The following is a 22774-nucleotide window of genomic DNA, read 5'->3' as shown; positions in this document are numbered from 1 at the left end:
GGCTTGGCTGTCAACTCAGCCCTGTGTCCAGCCCACCAGGTCAGGCCCCAGCCAGGCTCTCAGGAACCCTACCCAGACAGAGCCAGTGCTCCCCAGGCCTCGCTCATTCATTCTCGCCTCCGCCCGCCCAGCACATCCCTGCCCAGTCTGCCTGCCTCTGTCCACCCTGTGCCTGCCGCGCTCCCTCCCTGTCCCGTACACGCTGACTGACCCTCTTCCTGCTGACAGCTGTGCTGTGTGTCCCCCCACCCCCCACGCCCCTGCCTGGACTCACAGCTCCTCGCTTCTGTTCACACCCACTGAGACACAGTGCCCTGGGCTGCTTGCTTGTGCCCACACCTCCTGCTGCTGCTGCTGACGCTGTAGAGCCCGTGGGCCTATGTCTGCGGTGACCGCCGTCCATGCCGTTGGCACCTGCTCCCTGACATTCTGCCTTAGTCACCCGCTTCCTCCACCCCATCGTTCACCTCCCACCTTCCTCTGCTGCTAGTCCTGCAACACCCCAGGGCACGCTCTCCTCCCTCCGCCGCCGGTGCCCGGCCCACAGCCTCCTCGCCGGCATCTTTGTGCTCCCCACCCTGTGCTCTGCTGCCTGCTCCACCGTGCTCCCTCCGCCTGCCCGCCCCGCCGCGTCCTCGGCGCAGCCGTCCCTCCGGGCCTTTTCATTCTCTCCATCGTCACTGTGGCGACCTTATTTTTTCTTTCCATTGTTTCCATGGTGACCTCACTTGCGCCATTGTCCCCGAGGCAGCCTCAAGACATGTCCGTCTCTAGAGGTGCATCTCAGGACCTCCCTTTCTCATCGTCGCTGCTGGGGCCACCCCCTCGCCCTCATCGTCCTCCCCAGCAGAGCCACGCCCGTTCTGTGGCTGGTGCCCTTGTGACTCTCCTGCTGGACGTGGCTGCTGGCGTCCCCACTCCCCCATGACGTCATGTACTCGTTTTGTTGCCACTCTTGCCCTGGTTCCCGTCCGGGGGGGTGCCCCTTGGGGCTCCCAGGGATCCTCTGGTGGTTGGAGCCTCTCTGCTCACCAGCCTGGCTGGGACAGGCTGCACCCCACTCCCCACGACCAGCTCTTCTGTCTGGGGACCCGGTGGCAGCAGGCCCATCCACCTTTCTGCTCCCTGGGCCGAAGGGGCAGAGGCTGTGGCGCCAAGGAGAGGCCCGGGGCAGGTGCTGACAGTGGAGCTGCTGGCGGCGGCCCTCAGCCCGGCTCTCCCTGCTCCCTTGACTGTGCTCCCCCCGCGCTGCAGCTGCAGTCCTTTGCCTCTTCCCTGTGCCCATGGCTCCTGGCAGCCTGGGAGAACAGGAGGGAAGTGGGGCTCAGAGTGGAGAACAGTCCCCACTGAGATGGACTGACCGGCCCGCCACTGCCACTGCCACTGCCACTGCCACTGCCACTGCCACCGCCGCCGCCTCCGCCTCCGCCTCCTCCTCCTCCACCACCTCCTCCTCCTCCTCCTCTTCATCCCGCTGCCGCCTCTCCCCAGGCACCTGGGTCTCTGCCCTCACCAGTGCTGACCGACTTGTGCGGGGCTTGAGTATAACTTGCCAAAATCTTTATTCTTTCGATATTTGCAGATATGTGCCACTGTTTCCAACTTTTCATCAACAAAAAGGCCTTTCCAACTCCTTCCAAATTAGAAGACCAGGTGGTGACACACAGCACCTCTGGACATACCCCCTGTGCGGGGTCGGAGGCGGGCCGGGCCCTGGGACTGCTCTCAGATGAGAAGCGGCCGCCGTGCTCCCCACTCCAGAGACCCACAGGAACCTTTGTAACTAACCCCCACCCCCAGGGAAGGCTAGGAACACCGGAGCCCGCGGCTGGGGGCTGCCGGGGACCCGGCCCGGCTGGACGCGCTGCGCCAGGCTCGCTGCATGGAGAAGATGGGAGCTCGGCCCCACGCCCGGCGCCAGCCAGCGCGACGAGGCCCAGAGGGCGGGGGCGTCCGAGCGCCCCCCCGGCCCAGCTGCTCCTGGGGGAGCTTCCCCGCCCCTCCCCTCCTCTGCTCCTTCCTGCATGGACTTCTGCCGTTCCTGCTCCGCTCCGGACGCCGCAGCCACGCCGCGCTTGCCTTCCCCTCTCTTGGCCTCCCATTTCCTAGGATCGGCCTCCGGGCGGGCTCTGCCCCAGGAGCCTGGCAGGGGCACAGGGCCTCTTCTGGCCTCTCTCCTCTCTCTCTCCATCCACTGTGCCCCTCGGGCCACGCCGATGTGCTCGGCGCAACGTGCCGTGTGGTGTCTGTGCCGCAGACGGGCCGCTGCCCGCTCGCTTCTGGACTTTGCTCTCCCCGGTTGTCGTGCCCTGTGCTCCCGGCCGTCCCTCAGCCGCACCGTCCACCTCTCCTAGCCCCTTCCCTTCTCTTACGCCCCAGCCCCCTGGGCTGTGCGCTCTTCACGCCCTCGGTATCTCCAGTATCTCATGTCCTTGCTCTTTTGTAAGGGGCGGGCCCGGCCCAGTGACCTGTGCTGCTCTGTATGGTGCCGTGTGTAAGAATAAACCCGTTGGAATACTCGTGGTCTCAGTTCCTTCCCGGTCCCGCCGCCCCGGCCCTGCCCCACTGCTAGGGCCTGCCCAGGAGGAGGGAGGATGGGAGGGCTGGCTGGGGATTCCAGGTGGGCAGCTGACCCACAGACCCTGGGCCCTTTTAACACGCCTCTTCTTTTCTCTTCCAGTCGCGAAAGGGTGCCGACTTGGACCGGGAGAAGAAGGCCGCTGAGTGCAAGGTGGACAGTATCGGGAGTGGCCGGGCCATCCCCATCAAACAGGTCAGCACTCCCTTCCCCTGGGGCTGGAGAGGAGCTGAGATGAGGCTCAGGAAATGCCAGAGGATGGTTCTTTTCCGGGCCTCTGAAAGGTGGGCCAAGAGGCTGTGTGCCCTGCCCCTGCCAGATCTGAATCCTTAACTTGGAGAGTTCTGCTAAGAACTAACCTCCCAGGGAGGGTGGCCAGGCAGTGCTGGGCCTGGGCTCTGCTGGTTCCTCCTTGCCACCACTGGGGGGCAGCAGAGAGCCGCCTGCCGGCCTCAGCTGCTCTCACTGGTGGTGGTGCTGGAGTTGGGCCACCACCAAGGAGGGTTGGCTTCTCTGTCCTACCTCCCCTCCTCCCAGAAAAGAGGGAGAGTTCGCAGAAGAGTACCCTGAGGAGTACACATTGAAGGACATACTGAGGGCTGGGTTCACTGGCCCACTTTTACTATTTGAGTCTCTGTTCATTTGTAAAGAGGAAGCTTAGTGGAGGGGCCACATCCCTGTGGAGTCTCTCCTCCTTTCTGAGTCACTGCCTGGCAGGGCTGGACTGCCCGGTGTGGGATCCTCCCAGACCTCCCGTCGTGTGTGGGTCCCGTGCTGGGAAAAGACGTTGAGTGATGGAAGGCGTGTTTGTGCAGAGTTGGTGGTGTCTGGGCAGGGCTCTGGAACTGCTAAGCTGGATGAGAGTAGCGTGAGGAGGTGTCTCCCTGGAGCTCAGGCGAGAGGCTGCTAGCTGGGGTGCCCCTGAGGACAGGGCAGTGGCCTGGGGGTTAGTGTGCTGTGCCCACAGGATGCCGTGTTTGACGCACGTCTTCTCGGGAGCCGTTGTTCTGAGATGCCTTGTCTATCGCCAGGAGTCATGGTGTCAGTTTTGGACCACAGAGATTAGTGTGGCCAGAGCACCAGGGGTCGGCCTGGGCAGGGCCCTGCGGTCAGGTTTGGCCCTTCAGGCTAGGGCATCTGGAGCCCATAGGCAGTGTGACCAAAATTCTCGTGTTGAGGATGGGGATTTCTGACCCCACAGTGAAGGCCTATTTAGAATGGAGAGCCCAGGAACTGTTTCAGGGCCCAGCGGTTGGAGTGGGGAATGCTGTGTTATTCCACGCCCTCTGTGTCTGCTTCAGCCCTCCTCTGAAATGTCACTGCAGTGATGTCCAAGGGACGCTAGTTGGGTCACCCCACCCAGCTTGAGGGGGTACTGGCAGCGGCCAGTCTCCTCCCCCATCACTGTGTGTGTCTGGGTGCACAATTGGTCCATAAACCTGTTGCTGGTGTGACCGCATGTCCCTGGGGCTGTTGACTGAGTGTCTCCTCACGGGTCCTTGCCCAGCTGGGTGATGTGGATCTGCTCCAGCAGGGGACTGTCACTCCCTGCTTCCGGGCACATGCTTTCTGAGTACACACACGTGCACACATACATGCAAACATTTAACCAATAAAAGAAAATGCTTTCTCCCACCCACCCGCCCTGGCTTTGAGATAAGTGTAGCTCCAAACGCCCCCCTTCCTGTCTGGGATCCAGGCTAATTTATCTGTTCCCTGAGTCCCCCGCCTGGAGGGGAAGGGGAGGGTCTGTAGGGTGGGGGGTGAATCCCTGTAAACTTGCACCTGGGACTCTGGTCTGGCAGGGGGTCAGCCAGGTCATTTGAGTGTCACAGGCCCCTAAACCGCAGGGACCGTCAGTAGGAGGAATGTGGTCGGGATGCTGAGGTGCTGCCCGGTGGAGACATGTGGAGACATGCCGAGGCTGCACGAGGTCACACAGGGGCTTGGGTGTGTGCCTGCTGTTGGGACGGCCCATCGGTCCGCTGTCCATTCTCCCAGCCTGGTGGCCATTCCTTGCCGCACACCCCCATCCCCGCTGCCCAGGGCCGGTCTGAAGCCTTCCCGCCCTCCTGTCCTGGTCTCCCCATTCCGTTCCTCCCCCTCCCCCTTGCTCCTGCTGGGAGTGGAGATTGCATTTCAGTTGCCATTTGCATTCCCAATCAATCCGGACTCCGCAATTAAGCCGGCTGGCGGAGCTGGGAGGGAGGCGGTGGCGGGAACGGGTCCTCTGGGGGCTGTCGCCTCCGCACCGCTCCCATTCCGCCCCAGATTGCTTCCTGCTCTGCCGTGCGCAGCCGCCGGCCAGGGAGGGGAGCAGGAACTCCTGGAGCTCGCTCTCCCTCCTTGGAGCACCGGATGCGGATGCGAGGGGGATGGCTGCGCGATGTGGGCGGGGCCAGGCAGGTGAGCGGGAATGTGGGCGCAAGTCGAGTCCCCAGCCAGCTGTGCCCACTCCTGGCCACCGCCCGGGCCCTCCTCCCACGCCCCTGCTAAGGAGCATCATTACCACTGTCCGCGGAGGCTGGGCCCAGGTGAAGGAGGGGAAAGAGCTCTGTGTAGAGAGGGGCTTCCCTCCCTCGGCCTCCTCAGTGTCCTGACTCCCTGCTTGGAGTCCAGGAGTCCGCTCTCCCCATCCACCAGGCAGTTCCACAGCTCATTTGATGTTCAGGGTTAGTTGGTGGCAGAAGGACAGCAGAGACCCGCTCCCTTTTCCCTGGACTGGGAGCCAGGGCTGGACCAGGAGGAAACATGGTGAAGATGGAGGGACAGAGGAGGGGGAGAGGGCTCAGGTTTGAAGGGATTGAGAACTGAGGCCACTGTGGGAGAGGAGGGAGTGAGACGGGGCGCAGGTGAGCCAGCCACTGAAGCCCCGCAGCCCTTCCTGAGAGGGAGCCGATGGGCTGGGCACTGCCTTCTCCAGAGTCCGACCCTCAGCCCTCAGGGTCCTGTCCGCAGTCAGGGCAGGGGGAGTGGCTGAACTGTTCCCTGGCTCCTGGCCCTGGAGGGGTGGATGCCACGCCCAGAGGCAAATCACCAAGGCTCCTTCACTGGATCAAGAGCCCAGTTGCTTTCTAGAATGTTCCAGCCACCCTGTTACCTAGTGAAGGTCCCACTCACACCACTTGTCTTCAGAAGGTCCTCATGAGGATGGGGGGGGACCAGGTAGCAGCAATGTCCTCAGATGGTGGCCAACTCCAGACCCGCGTGGCCTCACCTCCCACAGCTGCGTCCGTTTTTGGGAGCTGGAGGAGGAGGATAAGGGAAAGAAGGGGGTATCAAGGATGTGAAACACCTGTTGAAAAATGGGACTGGAGTTTAGGGCCCTTTCTTGCCTCCACGTTGGTCCCTGTTGTCGCAGGGAGAGAGCAGGCAGGAATCCCAAACCACCTGTTGGCTAAGCGCATCCCTGCAGGGTTGGGCTTCTGGTAGGAAGCGCTTAGAGGGGACGGTGTCATGGAGTCCGGGTTTGCCCCCCACCCTCTCTCATGCTCTATCTCTTGACTCTCATTTCCGGCTTGTCTGAGGGCAGGCCCTTCCCCTCCCAAAGGAGAGGCCGGCCCAGGGGCTCCTGCTTTGTGACTCACTGGGGTGGACTCAGTGTGTGCCCCGCTCTCACCCTGCCAGGGCTGTCCTGGCTTGAGGCCCTCCCCCTGGGAGTTTTGTCTAGGAGTCTCTGGGGAGCAGTGCCTCTTAGCCCTCCTGAGTTTGGGAAGGGGGTGCAGAGGGGTGAGCTGGTCCCAGGGAACCTGCCACCTGTGCACGTCCGTGGCACTCCCCTCTGTGTCCTGTCCTGACCCCAGCTCTGTCCTCTGCTGTCTGCTGTTTCAGGGCTGAGCCGGTGGGGTAAGGGCTGTCGGGGGTGTCACCGGGGGAAGGCAGCGGAGGCTGTTCTTGGGTGTGGACGATCACATCTCTTTTGAGGTGGGGTCCCCCCCACTTTTCAGCACCTCCCCACGGCCTCGGCTGGCACCCCCTGCCCACCCTGAGTGTCTTCCTGAGTGTCTGCTGCGCTGTGGGCATTGCCGCAGTGCTGAGAGCGTGTCGATGAACCAGACACCAAAACCCTCGCTCTCAAGGAGCTCTTGTTCATCCTAACACCTGTCTAACCTCCACAGTCAGCGTCTCAGCAGCTCACACGGGACATTTGGTTGCTGGGCTCTGGGGCTGGGCAGTCTTCCCACCACCTGCTTTGAGGGGAGGCTGGGGCGCCCTGAGGACACTCAGCGGCTTTGCTGCTCCGCCCTGGGGCTGCCACAGCTGGTAGGAGGCCAGGGCCTTCCTGAGGTCTCTGCCCTTATCCCTGGAGACCACAGGTGGGAGCATCACTGCCGGGAGCCCATCTAAACTCCTGCCTCCCGTTGCTGACAAGGCTCCACAACCTGGGGGAGAGGAGCCCCCCAACAGGTGGGCCCCAGGCTGTTCCCGAGGATGGTCAGGGAAGCCGAGTTCCGTGGCTGGCTCTCCCTGGTTCAGCTTTAGTCCTGTCCGGCCTCTCCATGCTGACAAGCACAGTGATCCAGGAGGACCGGATGGAGAACACTGTCACCTAATGACACTGAGTCCTCCCCCTGTGCCTGTGACCTGCAGGCCTGGCGCCTGTCTCTGACCTGGTCTCTGTCCTCAGGGCATCCTGCTGAAGCGGAGTGGCAAGTCTCTGAACAAGGAATGGAAGAAGAAGTACGTGACACTGTGTGACAATGGGCTGCTCACCTACCACCCCAGCCTGCACGTGAGTCCAGGGGGCCGAGCCTCTGGTGGGCTGGGCAGAGGGGGCGGGACAGCACGACAGGTGCTGACTCCAGGGCCAGAGGGAGGCAGACCTGAGCTCAGAGAGACCCTCCTTTGAGAAAGAGCTGCACTTTGGCGACTTGGGAGACCCTGGCCCGGGCTGACCGCTCGCACTGATGCTCTGCATCCTGCCGAGCCCTTTGGAGCAAGCTGGACCCCGGGGTTGGTCACCCCTGGGCTGGCCTGTGTGCCAAGTCGGGCTCTGTACCCTACGTGCCAGTGATGTGATATGAAGAGCTAGGTTGGGCCCCTGTTCCTGGAATCGCTCCATTTGGGGGTGCCAGTGTTGCCAACAGTTGTCTCTAGGGGAGCCACCCCACTGGGGTACCCTGGGCTCCTGGGATGATGGTGAGTCAGAGGGCAGTTTAAGCCAGGGCTGCTGGGGGTGGCTTGGGGTCTTGGACAAGCCCCCTTGGGAAAAGGAACATGAGGGCAGAGGGGTCTGGAGGAGGGTGGCCCGTGCCAGGGTAGGGGTGGGGTGTGGTGACTCCGGAGTGGCCCCTGTGGCAGCTCCCCCCTCTCCCCTCCCCTCCCCTCCCCGCGTGGCTCCAGCACACAGCTGTCACCAGAATCCATCTCTGTCATCACCCCACTGTGGGGCTAATGAGTTCTCCTGAGAAGCCCCTCAAGCACAGCGCGCGGGCCAGCCCCACCCCCAGCCCGGAGGCCCAGGGCCTGCCTCGGAGGGTCCCTCGCCTGCCTTTCAATCTGTACAAGGTGTCAGGGAGGCCGCCCAGAGGTGCTCGGTCCACAGTGTCTGTCATAGCCCAGGGCTGCTGAGAAAGCCCACAGGCCTGGCCTGGAAGAGCCAGTGGGCAGTTTGGTTCCAGTCTGGCCGGAGCCCAGCCTGGCCCTTCTGGGGCTCCCTGGCCCTGATTCCTCTGGGACACTGCTGGTTAGACCTTCCATCCTGGTGTCCCTTAGCACAAGGGTGGGAGCTGGTGCCGGGATACCAGTAGGTTGGACGAGGGGCCACAGCCAGGGCGCCTTGGGTATTCAGTAGCGGCTCCTGGGTGCCTCCTGCTCGCACTGGTCCTGCTGCTGAGTCCGTGAGAGGCGAGAGGCAGCGCAGCTTCCAGGAAGAGCACTGGCCCCGAGGCACGAGGCTCTCAGGAAGTAAGGAGCGCCCTCCAGTGCAGAGCCTCCGCACCACAGAGAGTACTTCCCAGCAGAGAGGCTCTGCAGCTGAGAGCCCGCTGGCGCCTCCCTGCCCCCAGCGCCCACAGCCCAGGCAGGACGCCCGTGTCACTGCTCAGGCAACTGCCGGCCTGGAGAGCTGGGGACTGGCCTGTCTGGGGCCTCTGTTTCCCCACCCGCTTGCCGGTGGCCTCAGCCCTCCTTCTCTGCTGCATCCTTACCTGCTCCTCCTGCTTTGCGCTGCCCTGGCTGGGTACCATGCTCTGTGCTGCCCGCTGGCCCCATGCCCCAGAGAGAGGAGGAGAGTGGTGTAGTAGCAGGGTCTTGGGACAGGGAGGAGAGTGCCGGGTGTGGTGCTTGGCTTTGGTTTAGGAAGGGAAGGTCAAGGCCTGTGGGGATGCTGTTGCTACACACAACTTAAACTGGAGAGCAGAGGCTCAGTGGGGTTTGTCAGATCACCAGTCACCCAGCCAATGGCTGAGGTGAAATTTGGCCCCGTGACATTGACTCTAAGCATGACCTGGGTTTTTCTGCATGTGCCGAGAACACCTCCCTCCGGGGCTGGCTGAGAAAGTCGCTGGAGAGTTAGCATCAGGTGGGAGGGAGCATGCTTGGCCCTGCTGGGTGGCTGAGCTCCCCTCATCCCTTCCCCCATCGCCCTTGTGAACTGTGTGTGGCTTAAGTGCGTCCAGGGCCTAGGACAGGATCTGGGCGGCAGGGGCTTCCAGGCCTGTCCTTGCTTTCTTGCAAGGTAAGTCTAGGAGGCCAGTGGCTCTGCCAGCCCCTGCCAGGCCCCTCTTGCTCTCCCGGCCACAGGACGTGGTGAGGAGGTGGAGTGAACGGCTCCTGTAAGAGTGTGGCTGCCCCGTCTACAGGCCCCTCATCGGCCGTCCTCCAGCTCCGGAGTCCTTCCCCGACTCCCCCCACGCTGGGTGGCCAGGTGCCAGGAGCACATGCAGATGGCAGCCTGCCTCCTGCCCTGTAGACGCTTCTCTGCTCGTTTAGGAGACATGAATCGGATTGGAAACTGGCTGCAAGGAAGGTACGAGTGAGGGCCAGGCCGAGGATCTCTACGGGCGGCCCATGAACAGGGGTCTGAGCTCCCTCCAGGCAAAGGCTGCCTCCCTCCCTCCTGCCGCCCCCACCCCAGGGGGCCGCACTCACACTCGTGTTCCTGCCCAACTGCTTCCATCTTCTGTCTGCCGTGCTTTCCAACCCAATCAAGTTTCCTAGTTGGCTGGCAGTGAGCGGGGACCCTCCCTCCCCGAGAGCCACTAGGAGGCTCCCCCCTGTCGGGGGGCCGGCGGAGGAAGGTAACTCCAGAGGCACACACAGAACTCGGCCTGATCCGGCGTTCCTCCCAGGACGGCTCTGGCCTGAGACCTGAGGGCAGCGGTGCTGGTGACTCACTGGCTGATGGAGCCTGGTCGGGCTGGCGGGACTGGACGGGCGTGCAGAGGAAGGGCTGGCGGGCAGGTCTCAAGCCTCACACCCAATCCTTGCCTGGCCCGAGAGAGCCCGCCACAGCCTCCCCCATTTTGCAGCCAGCGGAGCCATTCACACAATCACCTTCTGTTAATTCTATCTGCAACATCAATTAAATTGTTTGTAGAAACTAATTGAATGTGGCTTAATCACACATCTTAATAGCTTTCCACGCTCTGAACTCGTTGTTAATTCTAGTAATAAAACGAGATGAGAACGCTGGCTGGGTAATTAGCGAGGAGGCTGGGGAAGAAATTGCTGTTTGATGGTGGGTAATAAAGGCAGCCGTGGTGACCGCTCTCCTGAGCCGCCACCACCACCGCCGAGCTCCCTGTTCTGCTGACGGAGGGAAACGCTGTTGCTCTGCCCCTGACGTCCCTGTCCCTTCTGCCGCTGCTACTTGAGCTCCTCGCCACAGTGTCCTCGGGGCCAGGCTCCACCTCCCAGCTGAGCCCTGGAGCCGGCCCAGCCCAGGGCGTGGAGCCGAGAGCCCTGGGTGCTGGCCTGCTGCCGCCTGAGTGCCTGTCCGGGGCGGTCAGAGAGGCTGAGGGGGCCGCTGCTTTCCCTTGACGTTGGTTTCCGGCTCCCTGGCCCTGATCAGAGTTCCTCCGGGCAGTTCTTCTCCTTGGCCCAGGGTCAGCTGCTCCACCCCGTGACGCAGCCTGGGCGTCCCAGGGCTGCAGTGGGGCCTGAAAACTGTTGCAGCTGCTGTGACCTCCTTGTGAACTAGAGCAGCCCAGGCCCCTCCGTGAGGAAAGGGACTGCAGCTGTGCCTTCGGCCCGGCCAGCTGCTGACAGTTGTCTGGAGCAGCCAATCCAAGATGTGATCGTGTGCGGGGACCATGGATGGGTTTGTGCTGAAGCCGAGTCGGTGGGACGCTGGGGCCTGGGGTGAGGAGGGCCATGACGTTGGAGACACACAGTGGGTGCTGGGCTGAAAGTGAGGCAGGGCCAGCGGCAGCAACTGGGCAGGTGGGCTGAGTTCGCTATAGGAGAGCTGGATAGAGGGGCCCTGAGGGCGGGAAAGGGGCTCAGAGTGGGCACGGAGCCCTGGCGGTGCTCAGCAGAGTCAGGGTGAGAGGTGTCGGGGGGGTCCTCCCGTGTCTGGAGACTGTGCTCGCTGACTTCTCAGGGATGTCGTTTCGTGGTTCTGAGACGTGGGGCAGACTCCCTTGGAACCCGATGTGCCTGCGGCCAGGCACCTGGCACCGCCCCTCACACAGGATGACATGATGGCAGGAGGGTGGGGACGCAGCCCAAAGCTGCAGGGCAGGCTAGGCCCTTCCGGTCCTTCGGAAAGGCCATCTGCCTATGAATGTGTCAGCACTGCTTGGAGAATAAAGAGTGACACCAGGCCTCCCCAGAGCCAGGTTGGCTGGTGAGGCCAGCGTGCTAGCATCAGTGGTGCCCCTTCCTCCGCACAGTCCTCCCGCTGGTGCTCCCACTGGCCCCCTGATGGCCCATCCTGCAGTGAATTCCAGCCTAAGGACAGAAGTGTAGGAGGGGCTGGTGCCCTGTTTCCTTGTTCTCGTTCTTCCTAACTGGAAGTGCCCACATTCTCTTGGCTCCTTAGGGCCAGGGACCCCTTTCTACTTGATGTCATCTTGGTCATTCACAGAGTGAGAGGCAGCCCCTGAGCCCCTGGTGAGCCCACCCTGTCCCTCCTTCCCCAACGGCAGCACTTCACAGTGGACGTTGTCCCTTTTCCCTGAAGCTAAGAGGTGAGAAGCTAGGAGAACGCCTGGGTAACCAGAAGCCTGATGCCCCAGGTGGGTAGGGTGAGGGCCGGGGCCTGTGAGGGCATGAAGTCTGCGTCTGAAGTGGTGCCGCTCAGGGAAACACTCTGGATGCAAAACATCCCCGAGGTGCTCCCGAGGGAGAGGAGCCAGTCCTGAGCCTAATCAATGGAATTCCGTCCAAAGTTAAGTTGGCACCACCTGCCCAGCCTCTGCTCTTGGGAAGGGGTTTTTGCCACATCTTATCAGCGATGTTAGCTGGGAACTGCCCAGGAGCACGCTGGTGCCAGGGCCACAGAAACGGGTCAGCGGTCTGGAAGGAGAAATCAGGGGGTAGGGTGTAGCTCAGAGTGGTAGAGCGCATGCTTAGCATGTAAGAGGTCTTGGGTTCAAGTCCCCAGTACCTCCTCGTAAAAACAAAAAGTAAATAAATAAACCTGATTACCTCCCTCCCCTCCCCCAACCAAAAAAGGAGAAATCAGAAGCAGCCCGGAAAGCTGGGGCCCAGGCGGGGTGGGGTTTAAAACAGGAAGCCGGAGAGTGGGGCGGGACTCTGCTCTGCACCCCCCTCCCCCAGCTGCCACTCCCCAGGGAGTCGTGGGGGGCGGTGCCAGGCCAAGGTCTCAACAGAGAGAGTGGTGGGGATCCAAGCACCCACCAGCTTTCACTCTCTGGGAACCTCCCCAGAGACCTTGTGTGACCTTGGGCAGATTTGTAAGCCTCAGTCATCTGTAACGTGAATAGAGTAACACCGTCCTCGGTCATTGTGAAGACCTGGGAGGTAATACCTGAGATACACAGGGAACGTACGGCTGTGCCAGTGCCTGGCACATGAACGGACTGGTGATGGTGGTAGTGGTTGTCATTACTGCTGGTAGGACGGCCGCTGGTGTCTGGCTCAGTATCCCTAAGTGCAGCAGGAAGAATCGGAGGCTCCCCTCTAAATGTTCAACAAGTATCTATTGTTGAGGACTGCTCGAGGCTTTAAAAGCTCTCGAAGCCCCAAGTGGTGGTGGGAGCTTCTGCGAACAGGGCTGAGGTCCTTGGTGACCAGTCACCCAGAGTGTGGGGCAGCCCGGTTGTCCACTTGCCACGGAGTCTGTCTGTTCCTCTCCTTGGCCTGGCCGTACAGGCCCTCTCCCTAAATCTCATCTCAGTTCACCACTTGGGTCTCCTTTGCATCACCTCCAGAGCCATCTTCCCAAAAGGAGCCCCGGGCCTCCAGACCCTCTGCTGCCTCTGCCCAGCTCCTGGCTGAGCTCCCCACCCACCCCTGCCCGGAGCTGCATTCGGCCAGACTTGGAAGTGTGCTGGGCTTCCCCCTCTCCCTCGCACCCAGCAACAAGGCGGGAGAGACGTAGGAGTTGGGAGGGTCGGTGCCAGAGACAGGGCGCTGCCTTCAAGGGGCCTGTCCTGATGAATCTTGTCTGTCTTGTCCACCTGGCCTTAGGATTACATGCAGAACATCCACGGCAAGGAGATTGACCTGCTGCGGACGACAGTCAAAGTGCCAGGGAAGCGCCTGCCTCGAGCCACGCCGGCCACAGCCCCAGGCACCAGCCCCCGGGCCAACGGGCTGGCCTTGGAGCGGAGCAGCACGCAGCTGGGTGGGGGCCCAGGTGAGGTGGCTGCCAATGGCAGGGGTGCATGGTGAGCTGGCAGAGGGGGCTGTGCTGGGAAAGGGGGGCATGGCAGGGCTGTGCTTCTTCTCAGACTGGGTCTCAGGTACACTCACCACCCCGTGTCAGGCTTCCAGGATCAGCTCAGCCAAACACATTTGCCAGAATGCTGCCCTAGGGTAGTTAGTAGAGGTACCAGCCAGTGTACAGCCTGGCAGCTGGCTCGGAGATCAGAACAGGGGACAGGGAGATGTGTGCTGACAGGTGGCATCAGTGGTCCAGGGACCATCTCTCCTGCATATCTGGAGCGAGGGCAGATGGTGAGGACAGGACCTCAGGCACCCAGGGCTGAATCCCAGCCACATGTGTGGGCAGGGAGGGAGGCGGAAGGGAATGGAGCTGCCTGGGGTCAACCTGATAGTCATTCTTGGGGGCAACAGTAGGGGCGGGGGATGGCCTTGGCTCAGAGAAGACAGTTCAGAGAGAAGCTGGAGGCCAAGCAGGCTCTGCCTCGTGTCCAGCGGTCGGGAGAGGAGAGGCTGAGCTTCAGGTGGGGCAGCCTTTCCTTGGCCAGGTCTTACCTTTCTGGACGACACTGTGGGTTCAGGTGAAGGACGCTGAACTTCTCCCTGGCCCGGCTCCGCCCGCCTCTCTAGGCCCTTCTGGCTCCTAAGCCACGTTGCTCTTTGTGGGAGGGGTGGGGAGTCTTTTCCTCCCACACTCAGTCCCCCTCATCCAGATCTGCCTTGGCTTCTGGGACCCTTCATCCCAAGACCTCAGTGTCCCTGATGTTGTCCTAGATCATTCGGTCTCATGTTCCTCGGGCCCAGAAACAGCTGCTGAGACGGTGCCCCTACCCCAGTGGTCAGCTCTCGGCACAGGGGCCGGCTTCCCCAGGGGCTTGTGAAGGTGCGGGGCTGTTTCTGCATGTCACAGTGATGGGAGGCTGCTGTGGGCATTCAGTGGATGGGGGGCCTGGGTACTCAGACCCTGGAATGGGTGGGACAGACCCCGAAGAATCGCCCCACTCCGAGTTCTGACAGGGCTGCACTGAGAAGCTCCGGGTCACAGCGGGGTTGGCAGGACGGTGGCCTCCTGAGGGTGCCCCTTGTTTGCAGTGAGGGCTGAGAGCACCAGCCGCCCCCCCCCCCCCGTCGTGGGTCCACCACTGCCTCCCAGTCTGGAGGCGCCCTGACCTGACGGAGGGGCTGGGTGCGGTGGTGCTGCCCTGTGTCAGGCCCCGGGCTCAACTCTAGGAAGTTGAGATTGTCACCCCCATCTTATGGATGAGGAAACGGAGGTTCCGAGAGGTTAAATAGCTTGTCTGTAAAGTCCCACAGGAAGTGGCGGAGCTGGGTTTGAACCTCAGTCTGCCTGATTTGAAAAGCTGCATTCTGTCCTCTAAGCCACTGCGAGCGCAGAGAGAAGCCCCTTGAATCGTGCAGAGAGAGCTCTAGTGGACAGAGGGAGGGGAGGAAGCAGAGGACGGTAAAGACCAGACGACAGGACCACCGCCACAGTGGGGGCGGGGGGGCGGGGGGATGCACTCTGGTGGGGGCCCCCGTGGTCCTCCGCACTCTGCCCGGAGCTGCAGGCAGGCAGATAGCGGTGGCGGCCTCTGGGCTGGCTGGGGGTTTCTGGTTTCTGTTGGTCTCTGCAGCAGAGAAGCAGGAAGGGGAAGTGCATTGAAGGAGAGCCCTTCCTTGAAGGCAGGTAGCAAGAGGAAAGCTGTTTCCTCAAAGGGAGGGAGACAGTAAGACACTGTCCTGTCACATTCTCGGTCCCTGAAGGCCTTCACCTGGGGAGGCGGAAGCGGTGTGTGGAGGAGGGAGGGGCGGCACCCTCACCCACATAATTACTGGCACCCGCAAACACTCGCCCACATCCCCGGAACACATGGCCGGGCGCCACCCGAGCCCGCGTCCCCTCCACCGCATGCTGACACCGACCTCCTGCACACTCACACACAGCTCCGCTCACCGGGCGATGTTAACATCTCATTATCTTTGTTACTGTAATTACATTATCCGCTGCTTTATGCAGAATTATCCTCCGAGGACTAATTGATGGCTCCATGTTTAATTCATTAATCATTAGCATCAAATTCGACAATTACAGTGCACACTGATTGTGGGATTGCAGGCGTAATGAGGGGAGAATTAACAAAGAAAAGGGAAAGCACTTGCCCTCCCTCGGGGTTTTGGGTTGGGGGACTTGGGGAGGAAGCTGGGCCTGTGATGTCTTTGGGTGAGGCTGGGGATGAGGGGGGAGTAAGATCTGGAACCTAGGAGATGGAAGCTGGCAAGGGGTGGCAAGAAGCAGTGTCTGAGAAGTTAGGAACCGAGGCTGCTCCCTGGAAGGTTTCCTGGGAGGGCACCTGAGAAAGGCCAAGTTTGCAGGGACCTGTTAGGCAGAGTGGGAGGGGCAGGATTCTGGAGAGGGAGCATCAGCATGTTGCCTGGAAGGGGCTGGACCAGGGTGGACTGGCTGGCAGTCTTGGTGCCACACGTGTGTTAAGAAGCACTTGCTGTGTGTCTGGTCCTGCCTTGGGTGTCATGACAGATACAAGAGAAACACAACTTTGCCCCCACCTTTCGGTGCTGCACTGTCCCCAGAGCGTTTGGATGTCTGTCCTGTTCCTTTACCGTCTAGTGGCTTCAGCTCAGAGCTTCCTGTTCCTGGGCTTCCAGGAACTTGACCCCTGTGCTTGCAGGGCAGGTCCCCCTGGCTTTGTCCAGCTCCAGGCCCCACCTCTGCCCCGTTCCTGACCCTCAGCACCTGGCCAGCTCCTCTGCTCGCAGTTCAGACCCGCAGGGTGTGCCCCCAGGTCCTCAGACCTCTCTGGGCCATGGCCTTCTGGCCTCAGGCCCCAGACTGTCTTGGGTTGACCGAGGTGAAAGGGCAGCGTAGGCTCCCAAGTCCGGCTCCGAGGCCCTGAGGCTGTTCCCACAGTCTCCCCACAGGTGGCTTGGTGCCTGGGATGGGGGCGCACTCCCGGCCCCGCTGCCCCGGCCTTGGTGCTCCCGGGGCCTTTGGTTCCCCTGGCTCTGCTGCTCCTCCCTGATGGGAAACAAAAGATTAATTTTCTCCAGCCCAACAGGATAATTACTAATACTAATTAGACATAATTACTTGAATCTGATACACATTTCTCGTCAGAATGGCAGCAAAGCTGAGGCAAAGCAAACGGCATTTGGGGACTGGCATGTGGGGTGCAAGGCCTGACCAGGAGGGGCGGGGCTGGGGAGAGCAGAGGAGGAGCAGGGCAGGGATGGGGGAGTCAGCCCCACTCCCCCGACTTCCGGCTCCGGCTCCCTGGGAGGGGACTTGGGCAGGTACCTTTGTGTTCCTGGAGAGAGGAGGGGTGTGAAGCCTGGAACTGGGCACGGAGGGCCCTGGATGGCCCGTGTGAGGCCTCTGGTTCTCCACGAGCCTGGCTCAGTACCTGGTGAACCCCTCGTTTTTGGTCAGTATCCAGCTGGAATTTCTCAAACTGCCCACAGTCAGAGCCGCGCTTCCAGGAAAGCCTCCCCGCCCAGTCTGACCCTTCCCCCCCACCCAGGTGCCCCCCACTCGGCCAGCAGCCCGGCCTGGGCCGGCCAGCGCCCAGAGGGGCTGCACCAGCGCTCCTGCTCCGTGTCCAGCACCGACCAGTGGAGCGAGGCCGCTGCCCTGCCCCCAGGTATGCAGGACCCAGTTAAGCCACAAAGAGTGGGGAGAGGGGCCCGGCAGAGCCCTCCAGGCAGACCGGCGGAGTCTGCTTGCTGTCCCTTCTCCAGCTACCCCTCTGCTCTCCCCAGGCCCTTGCCAGCGGCTGCTGCTTGAGACCCTCCCTCTGCAGCTTCTTTGCCCGCCCACTGCTGTCCCCAGGCAGCGCTGGTGGCGCTCCCGCCTCCCCATCAGCCCCCCGCGCAGCCAGCTCATCAGCCTCACCACGGGAGGGACGGGGACGGGGAAGCGGCTGAGTAGGGAGGTCGGAGGCTGGGGGCCTTAAACGAGTTCCGAAAGCAGCGACTTGCCCGCGTGGAGAGGGGGTCCCTGTAGACGGATCAGGGCTGGGGGTTGTCCAGAGAAGGGCCTCCTCACCCCAACACTGCCTCCCGGGAAAGGCTGAGGCCCCACCCGCCCTTACCTCTCCCTCCCAGCCTCCTGCTCTCCTTCCTCTCTCGTCTTCTTCCCTATGTGGTTTTTTGTACCTTGCTCACATCGACTCTTCCTCCCCCTTATCTCTTCCCTCTTCCTCTTCTGCAAGCACCTCCACTCACACACACCCATCCTCTCCACACTCTCACCCATGTCCCAGCCCTTGGGCCACAGATCCCACCTGCAGCTCTGTGCTCCTGAGTGCGGGTGTAAGAGGTTGGAGACTCCCGGGAACCGGGCACACCTGCTGCTCCCCTGGCCCTCCTGCTCCTTGCTGGGCAGCCGGGCAGTAACTCTTCTCCCTGATTTGCCTCCCAGAGACCCTTCCCAGGCCCCCATCCCGTAGAGAAGCACAAATCCTGGCCTGAGCACGGCCAGTGGGAAGGAGCTGGGTGCCCGTGGCACAGGGCATCTGCCCACCCCGGTCCCAGCCCCAGCCCCCCTGGGGGCAGTGCTGGTGGAGGGCCTGAGAAGGGGAGCTGGGGCCCTGCCCGGGGTCACCGACCCTGCGGCCTGTGCTGGGGTGTTGAGTCTGGAGAGAGGAAGGCGGGGAGGGAGGGAGCATGTCTGCCTCTAATGAAGTTTGACATTTAGTGCTGAGCGCCGGGCGGGGTGTGGGAGACGGAGCTTGATTAGCGCGCTCTAATTGACAGTAATTAGGCAGCTCCCTGATTGTTTCTAATTCTGCTATTAATTGTGAGGAGCGGGGAGTGTGATTGAGGATAAATTTGGTGCGGAGCTGCTGGGGCTCCAGCTCCCTGTGAGTTCCCTGGGCCGCCTTCCACCCCTCCAGGCTGCAGAAGCCACCGTTTCCTCCGTGCCTTTATGCTGCTCTGCCTGAGCTTCCTCCACTCTCCTCCCCACCCTCTCTTCCTCCAGGGCTGGGGAAGCCTTGGGTTTGAGACTTGCTGGGCAGACCCCTCCCAGGCGGGGCGAGGGTAGGAGTCTCCCCCGGGGCGGCCCAGCGGCAGTTCAGGGTGGAGCTCCCACAGCACAGGCAGGACGTGTGCTCGGCCCCCTCCCCTCTTCCCACACGTCTCCCCCTCTCCCTCACCAGCCAGTGGCCCAGCTGAGGTGCTCAGTTCCAGCCCCAAGCTAGAGCCTCCCCCATCTCCCCACTCCAACCGGAAGAAGCACCGGAGGAAAAAGAGCACCGGGACCCCCCGACCAGACGGCCCCAGCAGTGCTGCTGAAGGTTAGGGGGACCCAGAGGGAGACCGGGGCACAGGAGGTGGGCAGTGGGGCTTGGGGATAGTGCCCGAGAGTAACACCCTTTTTTCTGTATTAGGTTAAGCGCTTTCTAATAACAATTTCCAATAAAAGCAGCTCTACAAGTTTTGGTCATTTAGACCTGGTAGCTTAGTAAAGCTCTTTCTTCTGCCTACCTTCAACCCTTCCTGTTAAAATCTGAGCTGCTTTTCTTATAGAAGGTTAAAGGCAGCAGGCTGCTGCCCCAGTCACTCTTCCAAGACTGTGGGCGGGGCCTACGTTTTCTGTGTCTCTCACATCACCGTGGAGTGGAGTGCGTGCTGGGCGCAAAACAGACGCTTAACTGGTGTGTGCGTCTGGGGAGTCTTTCAGTCGTCTTTAGACTGAGGAGCTTCAGCTCCTCGGACGTTGTTCTGTAGGACCCTTCTCATAATCCTGCTTCTCTGATTCTCCCCAAAGTGTGTTCAAAATCTGCCTCTTCTCGGTGGTTGGAGTCGCTTTGCTCCTAAGTTTTACCTGTGTCGACGCATAGTTTCTGGTTGCTGCTCTGATGTCAGGATTAGGGGTGTGGGTAGGAGATCATCTCGATGGGAGAGAGCCACCTTTTGCGGCCGACCTCTGAGCACGCAGCGGCGCTTAGCGTTCATGGCATGGGGGCCGCCTGTACCAGGCACCTGAGCCCCACAGCCGGTCACGCTTCTGTAGTTGAGAGACTGACAGCCAGGTGAGGTGGAAGGGTGGGACCTGTGGGAAGAAAGGAACTTTCTACCAAGACAGTGTCGTTAAGGGTGCCTTAGAGCAGGAGCCCAGCAGGAGGACTTCCTGGGGCTGTCAGTGTCACGAGGCGTGAGGCTGGCCTGGCAGAACTTGGCTCAGGCCTTCGCCTCCGGCTCACCCTGGGGTGTCCCCACAGGCCCCTATCTCTTCGCCCCCGTGACACACCCACGCTGTTAGGAGTTGCTCACCTAAGGGGCAGGTGACCATGGGGGATGGGATTCGTGTGGCTGTCTTCTGGGGGCCTGGGGCAGCAGAGCTTGGAACCGCTTTCCCACATCGCTTGGGGTCACAGTGGGGCCCCCAGTGCTGTCACTGCAGATGTCCTCAGGTCCCTGTCTGCTCACACATCTGAGGTAGTTTGCCGAGAAAACCTCCCCGCCCCTCCCCATCCACTGGCCCGCCCCGCCTGCCTATGCCAGGGGAGTGGGGGAGGGGCTGGCTCCCAGGAGCCCCACGCTGACGCCGTCAGGAATATTGGGTTTAATGAGCTGCAAAATGAGGCGGCTGCAGCTGACATGTACGGATGGTGCCCACACCCGCCTCCCCCTCCCAGCACTGCCTCCTAGTGCCCCGTCACATCCTTCTCCAGGTCCTCTGCCCTGCTTTCTCCCTCTGATTTCCAGACCCATCCTGGCAGTGCCGGGGGTGCCAAAATCTTGCATCCCCACGTTTCTTACCCAGGCTCCACAGGTGGCTATGATGGAGGCTGGAGGGCTCCATGCTGCTCTCCAAGTCCCCCTTCCCCTGCCCCTTTGCAACCTGTCGGGAGAGCGTGGTCCACAAGGCCGGAGCCAGGGGAGATGAGTGCCAGGAAGGCAGGGGAATGAACGGACTTGTGGCAGTGGCACGCCCCTGGATGTGTGGGCTGACAGGTGCCACCAGACAGTGGTATGTGTCCCTGTCCCCCACAGAGGCAGAGGAGTCTTTCGAGTTCGTGGTGGTGTCCCTCACTGGGCAGACGTGGCACTTCGAGGCATCGACGGCGGAGGAGCGGGAGCTGTGGGTGCAGAGCGTGCAGGCCCAGATCCTCGCCAGCCTGCAGGGCTGCCGCAGCGCCAAGGACAAGGTTGGCACGGAGGCTGGGTGGGGCAGAACCCCACGTTGGCCTCGTGACTGACCAGCCACCCCCGTCTCTCTGCCCGAGGCAGACTCGACTCGGGAACCAGAATGCAGCTCTGGCCGTGCAGGCCGTCCGCACTGTTCGGGGCAACAGCTTCTGTATTGACTGCGACGCCCCCAGTGAGTGCCGGGCCTGTGGAGCCAGGGTTTGGGGGTGGCTTAGAGAACACTGCGGGAGGCTTCTAGGAGGCTGGGAAAGAACAGAGGGCTGGAGGACTTTCCTGGTGGTCTCACTCTGGCTGCCCAGGGCTTCACCTGGCCTCCTCTCCTCACCTAGACCCAGACTGGGCCAGCCTGAACCTGGGCGCCCTGATGTGCATCGAGTGCTCGGGGACCCACCGGCATCTGGGGGCTCACCTGTCGCGGGTGCGCTCCCTTGACCTCGATGACTGGCCACCTGAGCTGCTGGCCGTCATGACCGCGATGGGCAACGCCTTGGCCAACAGTGTCTGGGAGGGGGCCCTGGACGGCTATGCGAAGCCAGGGCCCGACGCCTGCAGGTGAGGGGACTGAGGATGGGGCCCAGTGGCCGTGACAGTGCGAGAAGGGTTAAAACTTGCCGTTGCTCTGCGTGGCAGTTGGCCCCTTGGGTGCTCCTCCCCCTCCCTGTCACTCAGGCGCCTCACAACAACGGGCCCTTTCTGAGCCGTTATCAGCGGGTCAGGGGGCCAGCAGGAGGCGCATGCGCAGGGCCCTATCGCTCTGCGGTGCGAAGGCCCGGCCTGAGCTCTGAGATGGGGAGAATGGGCGGTAGATAGGGTGGTGCGTGGGCCCCCAGGACAGGCCCCCGCTGCCTTTGTTCCTGTAGGGCCAGATAAGCTGCCACAGGAGAGCCCTGCCTGGAACCTTCCTGCCCACTCCCCCCCCCGCCCCCCACATCCCCACTGCCCCTGCGGGCTCCCCTCCGAGTTCTTCAGAAGCCTCTTCCACCCTCCTTCCTCGCCCCTGCCCCACGAACGCCCTGGTTTCTCAGGCTAGTCTGGGCTCCAGCACTTTCTGTTCTCCCTGCCCTCCTCGGGCGCTGCTGTCGCTTCCTGACCACCCTCCCGGCCCTGCGCGTTGCCTTGGGCCTTCCTCGGCCTGGCGCACGCCCTGATGGACCTGTGGTTGCAGGGAGGAGAAAGAGCGCTGGATCCGGGCCAAGTATGAGCAGAAGCTCTTCCTGGCCCCGCTGCCGAGCTCGGACGTGCCGCTGGGGCAGCAGCTGCTCCGGGCCGTGGTGGAGGACGACCTGCGGCTGCTGGTGATGCTTTTGGCCCATGGGTCCAAGGAGGAGGTGAACGAGACCTACGGGGACGGGGACGGGCGGACGGCCCTGCATCTCTCCAGCGCCATGGCCAACGTGGTCTTCACACAGCTGCTCATCTGGGTGAGTCGCGGGCTCCCTCCTTGCCTCCCCTGCCCCAGCCTGGCAGGCCCCTCTGACTCCCCTTTTTCTCCCTGAGAACCCACACCTTTCCTGCCACGTCACGCCAACTATGAAAATGTGCTCTCTCCCGCAGTACGGGGTGGATGTGAGGAGCCGGGACGCCCGGGGCCTGACCCCACTGGCCTACGCTCGCCGGGCTGGCAGCCAGGAGTGTGCGGACATCCTGATCCAGCACGGCTGCCCCGGGGAAGGCTGCAGCTTAGCCCCTGCCCCCGGCAGAGAGCCTGCCAACGGCACCAGCGCCTCCGCCGAGCTGCACCGAAGCCCTAGCCTCCTGTAAGGCCCAGGAAGAGGGCACGGGGGCCAGAAGGACTGCAGGGCCTGGGGCCCCACCTTCCCACGGGCACTGGGGGGAAACAGACACAGAGACTGAGAAGCAGGGATGTGGAGGACAGGAAGAGTCAGAAGAGCTCCACAGGAGGGACTGAGAGGTCAGAGGCAACGCTTGGGATTTGCGCTGCAGCGGAGGGATCGGAGGTGCTTGGCCCCCTGTCCTCCGGTGCCGCAGAAGAAGGACAGGACCCTTTGGAGGTACTGTGAGGAGAGGGGAGCAGGACCTCGCCCTCCTCCAGAGTCCTACCTTCTAGTGCCAGCCCCTGCAGGCCTTCGCCTAAAGCGGAGCCTGGGGTGGGGCAGAGGTCGGGGGGTGACCTGCGAGTCCCATGTAAATGTGTACATTGGAATATTTATGTTTGTGTACATACTTGCTGTGTGTGTGATGAGCCAATAAACCAGACTGCGTGCGGCCTTG

General features: G+C 62.1%; 2 protein-coding genes across 19 annotated transcripts in view; one reads left to right on the top strand and one right to left on the bottom strand.

Annotated features, from left to right (window-relative positions):
• The window catches only part of AGAP3 (ArfGAP with GTPase domain, ankyrin repeat and PH domain 3), a 54005-nt gene extending 31235 nt beyond the window's left edge, over positions 1-22770 (top strand). For 2 of the 17 annotated variants that reach the window (XM_032483122.1, XM_032483114.1), the window contains exons 9-20: positions 2681-2773; positions 7206-7310; positions 9382-9548; positions 13178-13346; positions 14147-14255; positions 16909-17028; positions 18547-18684; positions 20387-20541; positions 20597-20714; positions 20872-21094; positions 21708-21963; positions 22097-22770. In XM_032483122.1, the coding sequence (XP_032339013.1) occupies positions 2681-2773; positions 7206-7310; positions 9382-9548; positions 13178-13346; positions 14147-14255; positions 16909-17028; positions 18547-18684; positions 20387-20541; positions 20597-20714; positions 20872-21094; positions 21708-21963; positions 22097-22303 (1860 nt within the window). In that variant the 3' untranslated portion in view covers positions 22304-22770. Of the gene's footprint in view, positions 1-1582; positions 2520-2680; positions 2774-7205; positions 7311-9381; positions 9549-13177; positions 13347-14146; positions 14256-16908; positions 17029-18546; positions 18685-20386; positions 20542-20596; positions 20715-20871; positions 21095-21707; positions 21964-22096 lie in introns of those variants that run through there. The other 15 variants (XM_032483123.1, XM_032483117.1, XM_032483128.1 and 12 more) reach the window with 12 other exon arrangements.
• Positions 15420-20390, bottom strand: LOC116664784. 2 transcript variants are annotated; one of them, XM_032483140.1, is made up of 4 exons: positions 19664-20390; positions 19215-19442; positions 17280-17384; positions 15420-16406 (listed from the first exon to the last, which is right to left on the bottom strand). In XM_032483140.1, the coding sequence occupies exons 1-4, from the start codon at positions 19750-19752 to the stop codon at positions 16178-16180; spliced, it is 651 nt and encodes a 216-aa protein (XP_032339031.1). In that variant the 5' UTR covers positions 19753-20390; the 3' UTR covers positions 15420-16177. The 2 variants fall into 2 exon arrangements, 1 of the variants encoding a protein (XP_032339031.1); XR_004321226.1 differs by lacking the exons at positions 17280-17384; positions 19215-19442; positions 19664-20390 and adding an exon at positions 16686-16902.
• Positions 22771-22774: the final 4 nt, after the last annotated feature.

The sequence above is a fragment of the Camelus ferus genome, chromosome 7, assembly GCF_009834535.1.
Source record: "Camelus ferus isolate YT-003-E chromosome 7, BCGSAC_Cfer_1.0, whole genome shotgun sequence".
NCBI lineage: Eukaryota > Metazoa > Chordata > Mammalia > Artiodactyla > Camelidae > Camelus > Camelus ferus.
This window is presented reverse-complemented; position numbering and strand designations above follow the sequence as displayed.

What these genes read in the sequence shown, in the direction of transcription:
- LOC116664784 (XM_032483140.1), bottom strand. Translation starts at nt 19,752, where the DNA reads ATGTGGGAAAGCGGTTCCAAGCTCTGCTGCCCCAGGCCCCCAGAAGAC. An exon ending in GAAACTATGCGTCGACACAG is followed by an intron (nt 17,385 to 19,214) that starts GTAAAACTTAGG and finishes ATCCGTCTACAG; the next exon opens with GGACCCCCTCTCCACGCGGG. An exon ending in CCGTCCCCGTCCCTCCCGTG is followed by an intron (nt 16,407 to 17,279) that starts GTGAGGCTGATG and finishes GTTTCCCATCAG; the next exon opens with GGAGGAGCAGCAGAGCCAGG.